Source organism: Acipenser ruthenus, chromosome 26, assembly GCF_902713425.1.
Source record: "Acipenser ruthenus chromosome 26, fAciRut3.2 maternal haplotype, whole genome shotgun sequence".
In the NCBI taxonomy this organism is placed as follows: Eukaryota; Metazoa; Chordata; class Actinopteri; order Acipenseriformes; family Acipenseridae; genus Acipenser; species Acipenser ruthenus.
The window spans coordinates 17,392,672-17,410,894 of NC_081214.1; the positions used below are offsets into that span (position 1 = coordinate 17,392,672).

General features: G+C 37.6%; 1 protein-coding gene across 6 annotated transcripts in view; it reads right to left on the reverse strand.

Moving 5' to 3' along the window:
• The window catches only part of LOC117430689 (protocadherin-11 X-linked-like), a 256,376-nt gene extending 238,361 nt beyond the window's left edge, over nucleotides 1-18,015 (reverse strand). For 3 of the 6 annotated variants that reach the window (XM_059000973.1, XM_059000972.1, XM_059000970.1), the window contains exons 1-2: nucleotides 17,267-18,014; nucleotides 2,475-3,065 (exon numbers count right to left, since the gene is read on the reverse strand). In XM_059000973.1, the coding sequence (XP_058856956.1) occupies nucleotides 2,475-3,014 (540 nt within the window). In that variant the 5' untranslated portion in view covers nucleotides 3,015-3,065; nucleotides 17,267-18,014. Of the gene's footprint in view, nucleotides 1-1,461; nucleotides 1,564-2,474; nucleotides 3,066-17,266 lie in introns of those variants that run through there. The other 3 variants (XM_059000971.1, XM_034051047.3, XM_059000974.1) reach the window with 3 other exon arrangements.
• Nucleotides 18,016-18,223: the final 208 nt, after the last annotated feature.

The following is an 18,223-nucleotide window of genomic DNA, read 5'->3' on the forward strand; positions in this document are numbered from 1 at the left end:
AAAGTTCCCAATTTGAATTACAGTATTTTAAATTTATAATTTGAACGATCAGCTAGTTTATTTATTTGCTGTGTAATGGCAATTAATTAGACTCGTGTCGGAAATATATCCTCAGGTGTCATTTACACAGCACGTTTGAGTTAGAGTAACTCCCTCCCAGCACACACTTGCTTATGCTACCGTATTCAACCGTGTGTGTATATTCTACACATCATTTTTTTGGTAAATTACATTACTAATGCCAACTAACATTTTTTTAAAATGTAATAATTAAAATAAATAAATAATGCATTTTTACCTAAATTGATACATATATTTAATGGGAAAAAAAAAAAATAAAACTCTCAAAACGAGAGGGATTTTTTACATTATTCCAATAAACAAATAAAGAAAGAAATGTTTCTTTTAATGTCTATTGTGGACATTCTGCTACCCTGGGCTTGTGAACAAACATCTCTGTGAACTGGTTTTAACACAACAATTTAATACTACCCATAGGCCTTTGTATCTAGCAGTCTAGACTATCACCTTTTAAAAAATATATTTTCATGCACTGAAACGTGAAATAATGTGAAATGTGAATAAAATACAATTCTTAAAACAACAGAAATTGCTTCCCAAATGGCTATGTACATTTCAGCAAACCAAAGTTGACGAATCCTTTTGTTTTAGAAAGGCCTTTTACTTGACATCCGTTCAAGATCATTTCCATATTTCTTTTCCCTGACATGCAAAACAATAAGTTTGACATCATTTTGAATTTAGTTTGAATACAACAATGACATTTATCTTGAATGAATGCTTTCTGAATCGAAAGGATTTGGTATTGCAAAACACTAAACGCAAATGTGACCTCCAGTATAAGCTCAGGAGCAATACTGCCTGGTACAATCAATGAACATTCGCAATTCATCGAGGGCATTTACACTATACTCCCAGTCTGGAAGAACTATAGAATACTAGAACATATTTTTAATTTAGTGGGAAAGTTACATAAACGTCCTTGTGAGACAAACTGCAAAATGGAATCTCCTTATTAAATATGTCTATAGTAGGTTATTTAAGCATGGTGTGAATTGCATTATCCTATTTTGGGTCTATATTAAGCTACTGGGATTACCAGGTCTTTCATAAAGCACAAATTAGTCTTCAAGAAAGGGGACGTGCTTCTTTAATTCTGTGCTGCAAAAGACATCCATTAATATTTCTCATTCCATTCTAGTGCAATTAGAGCCTTACCTTAAACAATTTATCACTGCCCTTTTTCCTAAGTCTAATGAGAAGCATTATTATTACCAGACTGCATTGGTCAGGCTTTAAATAAAAAATAAAACGTTGATTACTTGTCGCCTAAGAACTATCATTGAGAATGTCACATAAAAAGCTGTTATCACATTTGAATAGAATAACAGCATAGTATCACACTGGTAACAACAATGAGAGTGTCGCAAGTACATTTACCTCACTATAAAAACCCATCCATGTGTCGTGAAGCCTGCGCAGAGGGCAGGGATCTCAGCATGAGAGCGTGATTGCTGATCTCCACAAGGCAGAAATGTGGCTGTTGAGAAGGGAAATTATCTGCGATGTATTTGAATAACCTTGCAGCCACCATATCAAAGGTTATGCATGACATCTTCAAGCACGAGTAGTAATATTAAAATTACTATCCTATACTGAACTATGCATTATAGAGCTGTGTCTTCAGGTGGCAGAAGGTGTATTATGAATGGCAACATGCTGATACCAAGGTATTTAGTAAGTAAGTGCTTTGAGTGAGGAAAAATGGGCAATAAAAATGCCCACCCCTAGTCTTGTTGTAAATCATTTATTTCCATAATTAGTGTTGGTTATATATATATATATATATATATATATATATATATATATATATATATATATATATATATATTTATATATATATATATATATATATATATATATACCACTGTGGGTGATAACATGCTTTATCATAATGCCTCACTGCACATGTTGTAGAAATAATATTATTTTGCCTACAATAGCTTTCTCAAGGGATAGCATGTTTGTAAGTAACTAATGGCATGGCAAACATTTGAATTTGGTCTTCATTTATTGTTTTAAAATGTTGTTTAGTTATGTAGCTTCTGATTTCGTAACAAACAGCACAATATTATACAAATTGCATCTATTTACCTGTATAACCCTTAATTACCAAAGTTCCATAATTCATTCTATGGTTCTTCCTACAAAGTGCTTAAATACTGGGTTTAATTTTCCTGTGTTAAGCCTAATTATTCTTAAACAAGTAATTTTATCTTATTGTATATATTCATTTTTTGTTTTGTTTTTATATAAAATATATCATCTGGTATTGTGGTATGTATCACATTATTTATTGTTACACCACTGTTTTGAGGGCTCCATCTTTATAACTATATATATAGATAGATAGATAGATAGATAGATCTATATTAATTATAATGGGAACTCACCTTCACAAGCTCATAGTGCTGTATTCCATTTATACCCACATCAAGATCCAGAGCAGAGGGGACAGGGTAGCGTGAGTTGATGGCTGTGTTTTCTGGAATGGAGATGTTGATAACGGTGGACTGGAAGAGTGGGGCGTTGTCATTGATGTCCTCGATGAGGAAGCGGATCTTAACCAGTCTGAAGACCTCATCGGGCAGCACAGCCACCTCCACCTCATAGAAGCAACGGTTCTCGCTGTGGATCCCTGAGCAGACCTTCTCGCGGTCGATGCGGTTGGAGGTGGTGAAAATCTCCCCTGTGTTCTCCTCCACCCGCACCAAGGCCACATCCCCAGTCTTGTACACCAGCTTGAACTGGAGTGGGGAAGATAGCTTGATATTCGGGTCCAAGGCCAAGTCCAGGTCCTTGCCCAGGTTCCCGATCAGGACATTTTCTGGTAGCTCTTCTCGCACTGTGTAGTCCTTCTCCTGAGCTCCAGACTGGAAGATGATGCAGGCTAACAAAGCCACATTTAGGAATGCTTTGGATACCAAGTTCATATTCACACAGGGATAAGTGCCTTCTCCTTAAGGCTGCCAAAGTCTGGAGAACTAAAAAAAGAGGGAAAAGCAACATTTTAAAAAAAATGGTCAAAAGCAGTGGCAGTAGAATGGTTTTGGCATGGTTCTATAGGAGCACATACAGTTGCACAAGTGCTGTATTTCATTGATAGAATGGTAACACACTTGAACAGTTTCATAACATCAATCAATTGTATGAACCCCCTTTCCCTCTCCTCTATAGGCCAGGTCACTCCTGAAAATAAGATGTCTCTTGCTTAAAAAAGCCAATCCCTTTTTCCCTTAAGGCATGTTCCATTCTGTACATTCTTTTACTTGCCCTGGGTATGAATCCTTCTTCCATCCCAAATAAACAGGAATTTAGTGGTGTCAGCTCAGTGCTCATGGACAGAAGCCCCTGCCACAAAGTAGCAACACAATTTCTCACATTCAGTCCCTTTTGTTCACATGAGGCTTTGCAATGCATGCAAGTGTAATTAGTTAATTTATTCAACCATTCACTCATTCATACATTCATTCCTTCAGAGTAACCCTTGGATGTGTTCTTTTTGTGGGGGAAGGGGTTGGAGAAGACGAGTTTCTAAGACGTCATTTACTAAGCTATTGGAGCCATATTGTACCCCTTGCTTTTTTCATTAGTTAAAGTTCTGTATGATCTTTATCAGGCTTGTAAACAGTGCCCATATGGGTACTACATGTGAAAAACAACTTTACTGACTCGTAATGTGTTGTAAGTTTGATCTCAAGATTATGATATTTTCTAATATGGCTCTTCATAATTACTGTAAAATATATGCTCTCTACCTCAAATCCTGGCTGTGCCTTACTTTCCCTAAATACAAGTTTGCAGCATATTTCTTGTGACCAGACTGACAAAAGCCCACATGACAAAAATATAGTACTGCCAACCCCCCTATATTACTTTCCTATAGCCGGAAAAAAAAAAAAAAAAAAAACTGTTAGAGAGCAGGTGGTAAAGTAGAGCTGTGCAGTGGCCTTTCCTCACTGTTCAGTGTCTGTATGTAATCTAGACTACACCTGCTGCCACAATTAGAAAGTTTAGTCCAGGGAGACCCAGCAGACAGTATTAGGGGGACTGACTGTGACCTACATACAGGTGGTTCAAAAGTCACTTGACTTGAACAGTTTCCGGATATCCAGGGGAAAAAGCATGTGGCAGTAGGGAAATCATGACACAACATGTTTACAGGTTTCCAATGTGACCTCAACAGTGCTTTGAGATATAGCCTACTGTAGCTCTCAGTGTTTGCAATCATCCTTTCTGTATAAACAAAAATGGAAACAGTATGAAGCAGATACATAGTGGTTACAGTACAAGTTAGACAAAATAGGCTTTTTGCAGCTAAAGCGTCATGTTTTAGCTATACCGGTATCTCAGCTTCCAGTGAGTGAGCGGCTTATTTTAAATCCTGTTGTTTACATTTTGACTGTTGTTGTATTGAATTATTTACAAAGATTTATCACTTGATTTTCATTCACTTGATTTTTTACTTGCTGAGAGAAAGAGGATGAGTTGTACTTCAGGCACAACTGTGAAAACCTTTAATCATCAGCGATGAGAAGAAAATGGTAGTGATCACTATTCGCAGCTTCAGCACAGTACAATCCATTGGTAATTTTGCATTTCCCGCGATGAGAAAAATGTGGCTTACAAATATTCAGAGAGAAATTCACAGTCACTAAACGCACCAAAGTTTGCAGTCGGCATTTTGTTAAGAAAGAGCTAATTGAACCACCAGGAGGCCGTCAGAGGCTGCTGTTCCAGTTCTGTTTGACTGGAATCAGTACTCCTCGCCGGCCCAAAGGCTCGGTCTGTGGGACTGAAGAGAAAAGCCAGTACAGGGTCCAGAAGAAGAAATGGACTGTACTTCTGCAGTGCAGTGCCACGATTATTGTTCAAAGCCCAAGCCATCAGCCCTTGATTTGTCAATTTCTACAAACAAGGAGTTGTCAAATGAGATCATGTATTTCGAGATAGAATTCCACGGTTGTCAGTCATTTAGTCTTTTACCACGATTTTTCTGATTTAGAAAAAAAGTTTGGTTGGAATGTCAGAATGACTGGCTATTGTGAATAAACTACCTTCAGCTAAATACAAATTAAGATGCACAATCTACAAATAGCATTAGAAAATGGAATTTTAGTTTAATGCATAACATTTAATGGTAAGCAGCACACGGTCAGTTTTTAATAAAGAGCTTGTGGGTACAATCCCCATCTGGAGTCAACCTGGCACAATTCTTAATCATTGGTATGGGATTCCAATTGTGTTAATACAAATAGCTGCAGGGCAATGATGTATCCAATAGATGCCAAGTCTCTTCTACCAGTAAAACTGGCCATTATAAAGATGTCAAGTGTCCTGTTATACCATTTAAAATAAAATAAAAATGTACAGAAAGCATGGTGCCCTGCAAAATGTTGTAAATCTTAAATAGTACAGTCGTACACTGTCTCAGACAAATGTGGAAAAACCCTCACGTGGCGATCAGTCATTTGTGGAATAAACGGCACAGTGAAGTTTTTAGTCATTGAGCTCTGAAATGTGGTAGATATGCCACATGATGTACTCCACAACTATCACTGTGGCCCATGTCCATCGCTAATTTATAATAACGAATGATGGAAAACATCACTGGGCTGCAGTGGAAGTTGTGACGATGGGCAGCAAATCATGATGAAACTACCTATCAGCTCTGTGATTAATGCTGTCAAGTCACCAAATGACTATTTAATGGTACTGCATTCTTTCTTGGAACAATCACATTTATATGGCACTTTCCCTGCAGTAAAACATCTCAAAGTAGCACTTTACAGAACTTTTTTGGGAGAAGGTAATTTTCCCTCAGCAACACTTCATAAACACAGTACAGGTTAAGTGCAATTGTTGCTGGTAGAATAGTGCAAGATTCAGTTAAATAACAGTTGGAAAGGTGCAAAAACAAGTTTCAGAAGTGAAAAAGAGTATTCTAGACAAGAACTTTTCCACTGCGCCACCCTGGATTATTTTAAGTAATGCATGAGCTGTTTAATAGGATAAAACAACCTTACTGGAATGCAAACAGAACCCTTTGGGCTTCTTCTGAGAATGGAGAGAGAGAGGAAAAATGATATCATTAAATCAGGGAGGTTGTACTATTAAATACATTAAATATTAAGGCCATCAGTTGTAGGCAAGCCTGTAGGTACTTTGCACCCTGGAAGCATTCACAAGAAATGGCTTTGAATTCTAAAAGGTACAATGTGAAAAAAAAACTTTCTGTTGATCTCATTATTATTTTTTTGCTCAAATGTTCCTTTTTCCTCCCATTAAACCTGCACAGTCTTTCACTAGTTTAAGGTACACTCATTTTGTTACTACTATTATTATTTTTTTTAAAGTAAAAGAAAGCCGCAGAAAAGCTGAAAGATAAAAGCAATAACATTTTGCTCTATATGACAAGTACAACACAGCTATGTCAATCTTCCTGGCATTAATTACAGCTGTTTTACATTTGCAGTAGTGACTGTTGTTGCAAGTGTGACATTTTACATTTCAACAACTTATTAGCAGAAAACGGGGAAACTAATTAAAACCTACTTTAATCAAGACCGGAACTGGACACAGCCCCCTGCACATGCTCACTGTTGAAAGCTACTCTGTTCAGTATCTGAATTGGAGCAAAGAGGAAGCACAGGTTGCTAGCTACAACGGAAATCTATTTACTTATCTATTCTCATCACATGCCGTTGGCCGGCATGTGGTCTGCATTTTGCTTTATTGCACATTGAGTTTCAATGGCCAAATGCTGTCTTCAGCAGGTTCAGTAGAAGTACAACCACTGTGGCAGTTTTATTATAGTCTAGATTGCATACCTTTTAACACAAGCGACCAGTCACCTTTTAAGCGATGCAAACCACAGCACAGGGCTGGTCCCAGGGCCCTCAGATACATAGTACATACAAAATACTACAAAGGCACTTCAAGGGTGGAAAAAAGACTAATTTCACAGCAGCACTGCAGTATGAACCAATTAAGGTATTACTATGAGCGTTTTTATATAGCTTCTACCTAACACCTTGTCACAAAGATGGCCGGAGTGGGTGGCGTCAGACCAGAATCAGGAAGTAACACACAGAGATTTGGGGTTTTGGTAAAGCTGAGCGCGTGATTGCGCTCAGCATTTAATAATTAAACAGAAAATAAAAGGTTTGAACAGACAAAAACACGGGACACGGCACTACACGCCAAAATAAAAAGACAAACAAAACGGACTATACAGTAAACAGACAGTGCACGGACAGACACACAAACAAACACGGTGAGTTTTAAATAAACAAGTATCGTGCTGGTCCTACCAGCACGTAATAGCAATTGATATTTAAATGTATTTCTCCTTCTCTCTCACCCGTTCTCCACTCACCGAACACCTAACCCTGAGTGAAAGAAACGTGCATCTATATATACTGTTGTGCTGGGATTCAATTACTAATTAATTATTCACTTGAATCCCAGCACGTGAATTAATTCTGTGCAACCCCGTGCTCACATATTACATTTAATCAGCACGTGAAGTGATTTGTGCTCTCCTCGTGCCTAAATACAAATCTACACTTTTAAATACACGTGAAACACAGACCCGTTTATATCCCGTGTACCAATCTATACACCAACATTAACACACGCAACATACAACACAACACACAAATGCACACAGGGACGGGGCACATTGCCACACACCTACATACTGTACTATACAGCATACTGTTTGGGCCTTATCCTCTATTTGTGGTGGAAGCTGAGGCTTTTCCAGCCTATACTTTCAAACCAGAGTAAAAGGGTACTGGTGACCATCTATGCAGAGATACTAAAGGCTTTTGATGACATCTTAGCTGTTTACATTCCTGTTATGCTTTAGGTTATATTCAGCCACAGAGCAATGACTTAATCCACCATGCATAAAAACTGCTCATTCACAGAAGCTGGAGTCTGAGAGCCATGCAGGAGCACAGATCACTTTACATGACAATGTGATGGACAAAGCTGCCTGTCTATTATTAAACATGTGCTGCAGAAAATCACCTCTTCTCCTCAAACAGGCACTTTATGGGCACATGGCAGGTCATTACTACTATAGCTGCCCGTCAAAACGACGATTGCTGTTTCAAAAGCTTGGAGTTAATGGTTTTAAAAGAGTGTCTTTGTGATGCAGACGCATTCATGGCTAAACAAACCAGTCCGACTGGCACAGATCCTTCCACAGTGACTACAGGGGTATGCAGATAAGTGTTCTTTAACCCTAGCAGCATGACGTCTTTGTCTTTTCAGAACGTTATGACGGCGCCGAGCCCCATCCAGCTGTCCAAGCCCCATGTGCACCGCTTCTCGCCAGCCGGCCCTCTGCTGGGCTAGTTCATGCCAACCAGGGATAGGAAGACCACATCGCTTTAATGTATCTTTTAGAGTATCTTTCCAATGAAGGAGAGGACGACCCTTTGAAAGGCTGCCTTGGTAGAGTTCACCTATCATGATCTGCTTTGGAATGTGATCGTCTGGCATCCTCATGTCCTGCCCATCGCAGCTGGTGTTGCCTCAGCAGTATTTCAATGTCCACCATGCCCGCCCTGTCCAGTACCTCATCGTTGGTCAATCCCTCAGTGTAGTGGATATTTAGGATGGAATGAAAGTGCTGTTGTTTGAGCTTGCATAGCTTCCTGATCTGATGCCTGTACAGGGTGCAGGTCTCTGACCCATATAATAATGCAGGGATAACCACTGCCAAATAAACCTCCACCTTAGTATGGGAGGTGATATCATGGGATGACCAGAGCCTTTTCCACAAACGACCAAATGCTGAGGAGGCACTATGGACGTGGTTCTCCAGTTCCACGTCAAGAGCACTGATCGGTGACAGTGCTTCCCAAATACTTGAAGGGCATCAGTGATAAGGGCTCCCCCTCAACGATGATGGGGCACTGTAGGATGGATCCTTTCAACATCATTACCTCTGTAATGGTGATATTATACCTCAGGTCATTACACAGCAGTTTGTGGTAAATTTGAGTGCAGTAATTGTATACAACTGCTTTTCAAACTAACGCAATAAGTGCAGTTGTTATTCTAGTTAACTTCAATTATTGTACATTGCAAATATATTAATCTTAAACTGCATTTAAAATATAGTCATATAATTTATTATGCAGTTACTGTGCATTTAAATTGCAATCTGGTGAACAGTTAGGTAATGCTGTTTAATGCATTTAAATAGTTATTTAAATGCAGATCTAATCTTATACTTTTTTGTACTTAAAGTATAATTATTCCTGTTAACATATTATATTAATGAAATATACATGTACTGATCAACAGACCAACACTGCCACCATGGGCAGCCAGGGTGGCACTGATTTGGCATGACAAGTCTACAAAGTTACTCTTCTCAACGGAAACTGCTTGTGATTCCTTTAGGAAAGGAAAGTATATTCTTGTGCATTGCTTTGGAGACTTCTCCCCATAAAACCTCTATGATTTTGGGATACAGACGCACCTGTCATACAGGTCAGAGCAACTGGCTTGCCCACTGTGACTAAAAGTTATTGCAACAGAGAGATGAACCCATTAAAGACTTTGGGCCGGACCAAATCAAAGTTAGAACTTAGTGAATGAGGACGCGAAAGTGAGATCTCACAGAACCAAAATAAGCCCTTTTCGTCCTTCAAAAAGCAGTTATCACTTGTTGACTAAAAGTGGGTTGAGAAGGGGGCATGGTTTGCTATCGCCCGACCAAATCTACTCAATTCCAGCTACAAATTACATCGCAAGACTTTCGCAGGACCGGATTTTATAGACAACTTCGAACTTGTCGAATGCTATTGCGTATTAAGCAAATAGTAAAAGAAATAACACTAAACATCCTGATATTTGCAAAAAAAACAAAAAACAGTACACGCCTCAAGACGCTCCGCTGACCTCATATAACAGGGCTCTGGGCAGCACCGTGACAGTCAGGTCTGAGGATGCTGGCATTGCATGGTGCTGACACAAGCCAGGGTACTGTATGGATTTTTACAAAAATCATGAAAAAAATGTGGCACGCTGCAGATGTCGTGGAAACACGGTAGTTGCCAAGTGTGTGTGTGTGTGTGTGTTTCATTTCAAACTCGCATCTGAATTTTTCAATATTTTACACAATAAAAATAAAAGCAGATTATTATTATTATTATTATTATTATTATTATTATTATTATTATTATTAATAATAAACATATTTTTATTATTATTACTAGTTGTTGTAGTTGTAATAGCATTCACCGATATTCAAACAAAACAGTACTACAACACAGATTTTTATTTTATTTTTTTTCTGCCTGGGCTGTCTTCGTCTTCCTTTTCGCATGTTTCCGCCCCTTCAAAAGTTTACAAATACTGGCTGGGGATTGGTCAACAGCTGTTTTCATGTTGCTTTCGGCGGTCCCTCCTACTCCTGTGAAACTTCTCTCCGCCCCTTTCGCGGATTGGAAATGGCTAGTTTTGGTTTCAGGATAAAGAAAATGCAATATGGAAACTAGTGATATTATCGCATAAACACTCTTTTGCAAGAGCGATTGGGGTTTGATATCATTCCATTTAAAAAGTATGTGCTGCATAGCTTATTTTTTCAATTTTTTTTTGGTCCAATTTGGAAAACTTGAAAATGAGTTAATATCCATTGGAAACTAAAAAAAAAAAAAAAACGTGATTTCCATTTCACAGCCTCAGCTCACTGAAAAATAAAGACTAAAAATAAATCACAGATCAGTGATGTGAAACAAAAACCAAACCTCCAAAGCTCAGACAGCATAGCAACCAAAGTAATAGCTAGAAATCTACCTTTTTTTAACAGGATTCAAAAATTTAAGACAGGAGCTAAACAGAAATTATACCACGCTCTGTGGATTTTGGTACATTTGACCTCAGATAAGAAACATGATATCAGGGGTTTTTATCACCAATGTTATTTTTCGCAAACATTGAAAAATGCCATAGATAATAACATAAAACATAGAAAGGCGCCCATTCTGAGCTCCCGCAATGACAGGAACAGTACTTGGTCATTTTGGATACAATGAGAAGAAAGCATATTATAGTTCAGTGTGTGTTTCCACCACTAACTAATAAAACTGTATTATGTGTGACATCATTACCAGCAATACAAAAAAAAATTAGTCATTGTTAGACTGGGATATTGCTGTGGAAGTGGGACTCTTGCACTTCTGCATTTCAGCAGGGCAAGCAAGGGCTGAAAAGGATTCAAACTGCAATTCCAGAGCAGGGTAAATTATAATCTCCTTACAGATTCACAGAGAGACAAGGCAATTAGCCAAGACAGTGCATATAATGTAGTGCGGATGTCAGTTGCATGGGATTCGTAGCAGGGGAATGTAAATATACCCCCGCTTCTCAGCACTTCAAGTGCATGCCGACTTTGAAGCAACAAGGGAGATCCTGGGCAGCCTGACAGAAAGGCCCGCTAAAACTGATCCATTAATTCCTGTTTAGAATCTACCACCTTGCAGTTTCCTTATTAATCCATCAGGAAAGACAGGTGGATGATTCTTCTTAAATCTGTGAAACTGACAACGGTCCACGGAGTAGTTGCCATGAACTTATCAGTGTATTCCAAAGTACTTTAATAACGAATAAAGAGCAGTGTGTGCTGTTTTGGGATTTTTGCAGAAGTAATTGAAAATATACTGGAATGGTGGCTTGAAATTCATTCGAATTATTGGATCCACAGACAGAATTTATGCAGCTGGGAGAGAGGATAGAATAATGATTATTCTGTCACCATCCCTAACAATATTGATATATATATTTCATTTTAATAAAGATATAAGGTGGTTTTCACTGTAAACTGAAATTAATAAATACTGTTTATTGTCAATTTTTTCTCCTCCTTTGGATTATTAATAATAACTATTGTTGGTTTATAAGCTTTTCTGGTAGGTTTGCAAATGTATTATTTTTATTTATTTATTTATTTTTAATCAGCTTTGTCATAGTAGATAACGGTTTTAAATTCATGTATTTTCCTTCAGAGTGGAGAGAAACTGGTAATATTTCAGTACAAAAGGACCAATTTATGTTAATCAGTATTAACAGTTATCGGCTGCAAGCAAAAGTGCCGTGCTGTGAATCAGGAATGACCGGAGGTTCTAGTCAACCATGGCTACATTTTTAGCTCTTTAAAAGCCCAAACTGGTTTAACAGGAGAATGTGTAGCTTGATAAATTGATATAAGCATTGTGAGTCAATTCCCTTTGGGTATGTTACCATCTTAGTTTTATTGATGGCTAACTGAAGATTCATTGTGGACTGTTTCCACAAAACAACATTAGCCCAAACTTGCACCTTTGTTGCCAGAGACCCCCTTCAGCAGTGGATATCAATTGATAAGTGTAGTACCGCCTCATTTCCTAGAGGGCAGGGCTGAGGCACACTGACCACACTTCGTGTAGTTTACTGTGTGGCTGCCTTAGGCTTAACTGCACTGCAGCTACAAAGAAGGCTTTCATTTCCAGTGCCATCACTGTACTGCAACAGCATTTAGTAGTAATAAATCCAACAACGAACGTGTACTCTATGATATTTACATAATATATTTGCTTAGATCACATCAAATGCAACTTAAGTGTCTCTTCATATCCCAAGCAAAACAGGGAGTTTTGTTTTTTCAAATATCATATTTAACAAATTAAAAATAATATATTATGTAAAGTAATGTTATATACATAGCTACGCAAAAGCTTAGTATCGGTTAAAACTGTTTTGTTACGATTCTTAAATGCAGCACATTCTATCAGGAAGACCATTTCATTCCATATGATAAATACTGTGCCAAAGATAGAATGCCGATACAACCAAAGACGAAATGGCTGCCAAAGCACACCTTTGAAGACTACTCAATCCAGTGAGCACACATACCAGCGGTGAGGCGCAGCTAGCTAAACTAAGACTTCTGATACAGCATTATAAGACAAGAGTCACTGTAGAGGTTATTAAAAGACTAGTACTCCCCCACACCCCCACACGCACCTTTTCTGACACCCAACAGTAGCCAGAATATTAGCTTTTCCTTGTAGAAAGCCCAATCAATTGTTTGAAGGCTTCTGTGTTTTTCACTTGGTAACATAACAGATAATAGACACATTGTTTAAAACAGTTGTCTTTTGAAGCTAAGCTACCCTGGGGCGTCTCTGAAAAAAGAAGTGTTCTTCCCTCTATGGTCCAAATCTGTTATTCCATATGGTGCTGTTTCTACGGAGAAGTCACACACTGATTTCTCAATCTCACCTGCATAGCGGAACTCTGCCCTCTTCCCCTCCAGCTCCTCCCCAACCCTCTATTCTCTTTAATAGAAATATCTTCCACATTCAGAGAACAGGAATTATCGTGCCTCATAACTCTGCCGCCACTTTTATATAACCTAGATTGATGTTGCATATACACTATGTAAAAGACTTCTCGTTCATATCTTTGATCTCCATTCTGTGAGAGCTGTGATGTATGAAACCAATCCATGGAGACAGTGTTCCACTGAATTTAAATTATCCCTGCATCTATGGCAAGCTATACAAGTGTGTGTGTGTGTGTGTGTGTGTGTGTGTGTGTGTGTGTGTAGGGGGGGGGGGGGGGGGCTTTAAAAATGCTTTAGAAGGCAAGATGAAAAAAAAAAACATTACAAAAACACAAGATATTTTATTTTCTAATTATCTTAGCTAGCTATAAGCCCTAAAGACTGATGAACGCCTCATCCGATAAAACATTTAAATGGAAAACTCCATCTTCTTCAGAGCCTAAAGCCACTTGCTGAATTCTGTTTCAAAATAGGCAGTTCTTGAAAGTGAAGAGGTTTAACAGAAGTATGCGTTCCCATTTATATAACCGTGAGGTGAATTTCAGTTCTTAGTTTTTTGTTTAGTTTTTGTAACCACATTTTTTAAGCCATTTTCATCTACCGTCACAAAACACCACCATACTAATACAGGTCTGATGCATGGAGTACAACAAAAGCAGCTTCCAAGCTTACTTGTTTGAGTATTTGGTATTGCTTTTTTTTTTGGCATTGCTTTAATGCACAAAATTAAAGTAATGAAAATAACACATGTACAAAAGAGATATGGCTGGTTATTAACCACTTTAAACTTTTGGTTTCAGGAGAGTTTTGGTATACATCTATGATTTATCATCATCATTATGGCTGATGATTGTTCTGTATAAAGAAAGAGGTGGTGAGGATCAAATGAATTGTGCAAAATAAAAAAATATATATTGTTCATAAGAATACCCAAATTACACTACATCAAAAATAAACAAATTAAAAAATAATTGAAGTAGCCTAGTTTAATAGCTTACCACACACACAAGCAAGTTTATGAGAGGCAAATACATCGCCTTAAAGATAGAAAACTACTTGAATAGATAGATAGATAGATAGATAGATAGATAGATAGATAGATAATACTTCTTTATTAGCCTTTTGCTGACCATTGCAAGTACAGAAATCTACTAGTTGCAATAGATTTCTTTAAAAAAAAAATACTACTATCAAGAAGACAGGCATATTAACTTTGCGATCAATTCCTTTAAATAATTAAATGATCACATGTTGTTAATTATATTTCCCCATCATCACACCGTTCCTGTCTCCATGTAGATATGAGGGTAGAAGTAAAGTATTGATCTGCTAATGCCTTATAAATACTGCTTGTGGTTTTATCAACAACCAGATCAATGCATGCATGTGCTTTTTGGAAACACAGCGTGAAACGAGAATACGGTGCATGTTGTCCTCTCTTAGCAATGTAGTTATCTATTTCATGAGCTGGGTCATTGTAACAAAGCCGTAAGTGAAATGTTATTTGTGTATTCTGCACAAGAATGCACTATCTTCTATTTAAGAACACGAACGGATCAGTAGATAGCCTGATCAGTATACTTAAAACTGACCACATTATTTAGCTTCTGCAATACTGCCGCTGATTGTTTTTTACGTTGGTTTGTAAAACTGCCATACTGTAGGCAGATATACAAAACAAATAACTAAATAAATGAAACCTCACATTACGTGATTTGAGGGTAATCGTTACTGGCTTTACATTTATTTTTTCAATTATGTTTAATTAGAAAATACTAAAATATTAAATTATCCCCAGATAGACTAAACGGCTTCTCGTCAAAATAGAGTGTTAACTTAGTTTTGTACGTATTGCATCAATGAATAAAACTCGCACTGCTGCATGTACCAAAGAAACAGTTCTCAGGTTACATTAAAGAATAAATAAATCTCACCTTTGCTGATCCTTCCACAGAACTACAGTATTTCAAGTCACTCAAGTGTGGTCCAATTACAGGATTGTGATGGGAATATATATGGTTTCTGACAACAACCTGATGTATTTGAAAGCAAAATGCAACACAAGCAACGGCTGGGCTTCCAGATGCTCACTTTTTCAACGGTAGTGGGAGAGCCTGTATTGGGATTTAGACGGGGAACAATGACAGGTACCACTCTTTTCACTTATACAATTGCATTTACACTTCCAGCCGTTTTATCTCCATCTTAATGAAATATTCCCAATCTTTAAACTTTACAGAAATATAGTCTTTTCCACTAAAAGTTATTAACAAATATATATTTTGAATGCTTAAATCTGAGCGGTATAGTACTACTAATTGCATTAGTTAAAATAGATGTGTATTATATCGTTCGTGAAGATGCATCTAGCGAATGCGAGCAGTCCTTCTGCCTGTGCGTCTGCCCGTCTCTCTATTGATCATGGGTTTACAAAAAGACATACTGATAAATACGGCAATAAATTCAAATAGTATAATTGTTGAAAACATATTCTCTATGATCTGTAAAAACACTTGGTTTAGATCAGGTGTTCCCTAACCCGTATTCCCACAATTTGGTCGAGTCATTAACATTTATGTTTTTTACCTTTAAATGATTCGTAGCTCAAGTGATTCACAGAGCTGGCGTTCTATGTGTACAGTATTAATTAACCCGCGGTTTCAAAGGATTTTAAGATGCGTTTGCTTCATTTGCTTTTTACCCAACAGGTGCGCGTTTATTTATTTATTTATTTTGTTAACATTTCAAGGAAGTCGATACACATTCGTTCTATATGCTGCAGATTAAGCCTTGCCCGCGTATTGCTTTAGGCTGAAGCTTAAAAAAAATCTCAATGCAGGCTTTACATCAGAACAGAACTGACAGGTGCATCTATTTAGGCTTTTGTACCAAGTCTTTTTTCAGAAACCAACTACAACGCGCTGTTAAGGTAGACAATGTTAATTTACTCGACAATAGTAGAATTGTAGAAAACGTTCAAAAGTTGTGCTTAAATATACATTTTTACAAGATATATTTTTAGAGGAGCTTAATTGTACATACAAGGGCGCCTTTGTTGACGTTGCTGCACCGTTAAAACCCAGTGTGCACGTGAACGTGACATTTCAAAAACGCTGTTAGCCCCGGGTTTTTCTGTTGGTGGCTGCCTCCACTGGCGGTACAGTTCTCTCAAGGCAAGCAGGCAAGCACCCGTAGCCTACACTACAGTACTATATAACTTGTCACTTGCGATTTTTTCTCTCTATTTGATCGTTAAGAATTCTGCAGTATGGCTCAACTCCATAACATATAAAAAGGCACAGCTAGGACTTCGTGTTATGAACATGTACCGAAAAAGAATTCATTGTTCTGCTTCTAATATTGCTTAAATTTTTATTCATCAACTAGATAAAAATGACACATAGCATCTAAACACATTTTTGGAGAAAAAATATACAGCTAATAATGGCCAAAAGTTTTGCATCACTGAAACCTGCTGAATAATGTTACGTTAACATCTTGAATACCTCTTTCGTAGTTTTTTTTTTTCTTCATATACTGACAACATTGAAAAATGTGACATTTCGAAATCTAACATGAAAGACTTTTGCGATATAATTGTGTAGTTTCTTTGATTATGATGTTACATACAATATCGAATTTATATATTTGTGTGTGTGTGTACTGTGTGTGTATACAACTATACTCTGTATAATAACTACATTTCAATAACCGTTACACGTATACAGTTGTTTGCATTGCTGTGTGTTAAAACACCCAATTGGTATGAATCATAACTAAATACAAAAATAAAATAATGCTTATACTGTAACATGATTCGATGAGATTTCTTACCTCAAAATTCTGTTGGGCTAAATGTGCCAATTTATTTACAATCCCCAACACGTAATGACATCAGTGCACTAAGATGTTGTTCCATGTTAGACAGAAGAAGTAGAACAATATTTATGGTTCTCCACTCTCAAGAAAAATAAAGAAATACATACATTGAAATCCAACTACTGACAACGATCCATGTCTTAAGAAGTCCAAGGTTCAAATTATTCTGAAACAAAAATGTACGTTAAGAAACAGAATACTGTAATTCCTCTTAATTCTGTTAGCCCGTGCAAGCTGCAGTGCAATTCCAAGTACAAAATGACTGGTGTTCCAAGGCGCTTCACTGTTCTGCGAGTTCAGATCGGGGCTTCAGGTGAGAATTTTCATTTTTAGTGCAAGATATTAAAAAAAATATGCTCTTGTTGTCCTTTTTTGGTCTGCACAAAGTTTTCTTTATAACGTGGTCAATTTTAGCAGATCCACAATTTAGATGCACGCCAGTTGTGCAGTCAGTCATTAAACCTTTTATTCTTTTTTTTTTTCTTTTAATGTGCTGTTTTCTGCAGTGGGTATTTCAGCTCGGCTTTCTTTTACGAACACTAACAGTAGTTAGTAAAGACGATCCCGGTTAGAGCACAATGCTGCAGCATCGCTCAGAAGTTGCTGAATGAAGTGTTACGGTCTGTCTTTCTGTGTGCAAACGCTCAAGCCGTCTCATTTGTGCTAGATCAACTCAGCCCATTAGTACTGCCGAGCAGTCCTCCGCCTGTTGACATCATCGAGGAAGGAGGGGCCTAGGACTGAACACATATTACAGTTTTTCCTTAAAGTCACACTGACTTGCTTGCAAGACGGCAGCGCAGTTCTCTGTGGAGCATCCAGTGACCGGAGACTCATTATACAGGCATCTTGATGCGCGTGTGAGTGAGAGGGGGCAGTGTTCGCTTTGCTAATAAATACAGATGTAGTTGT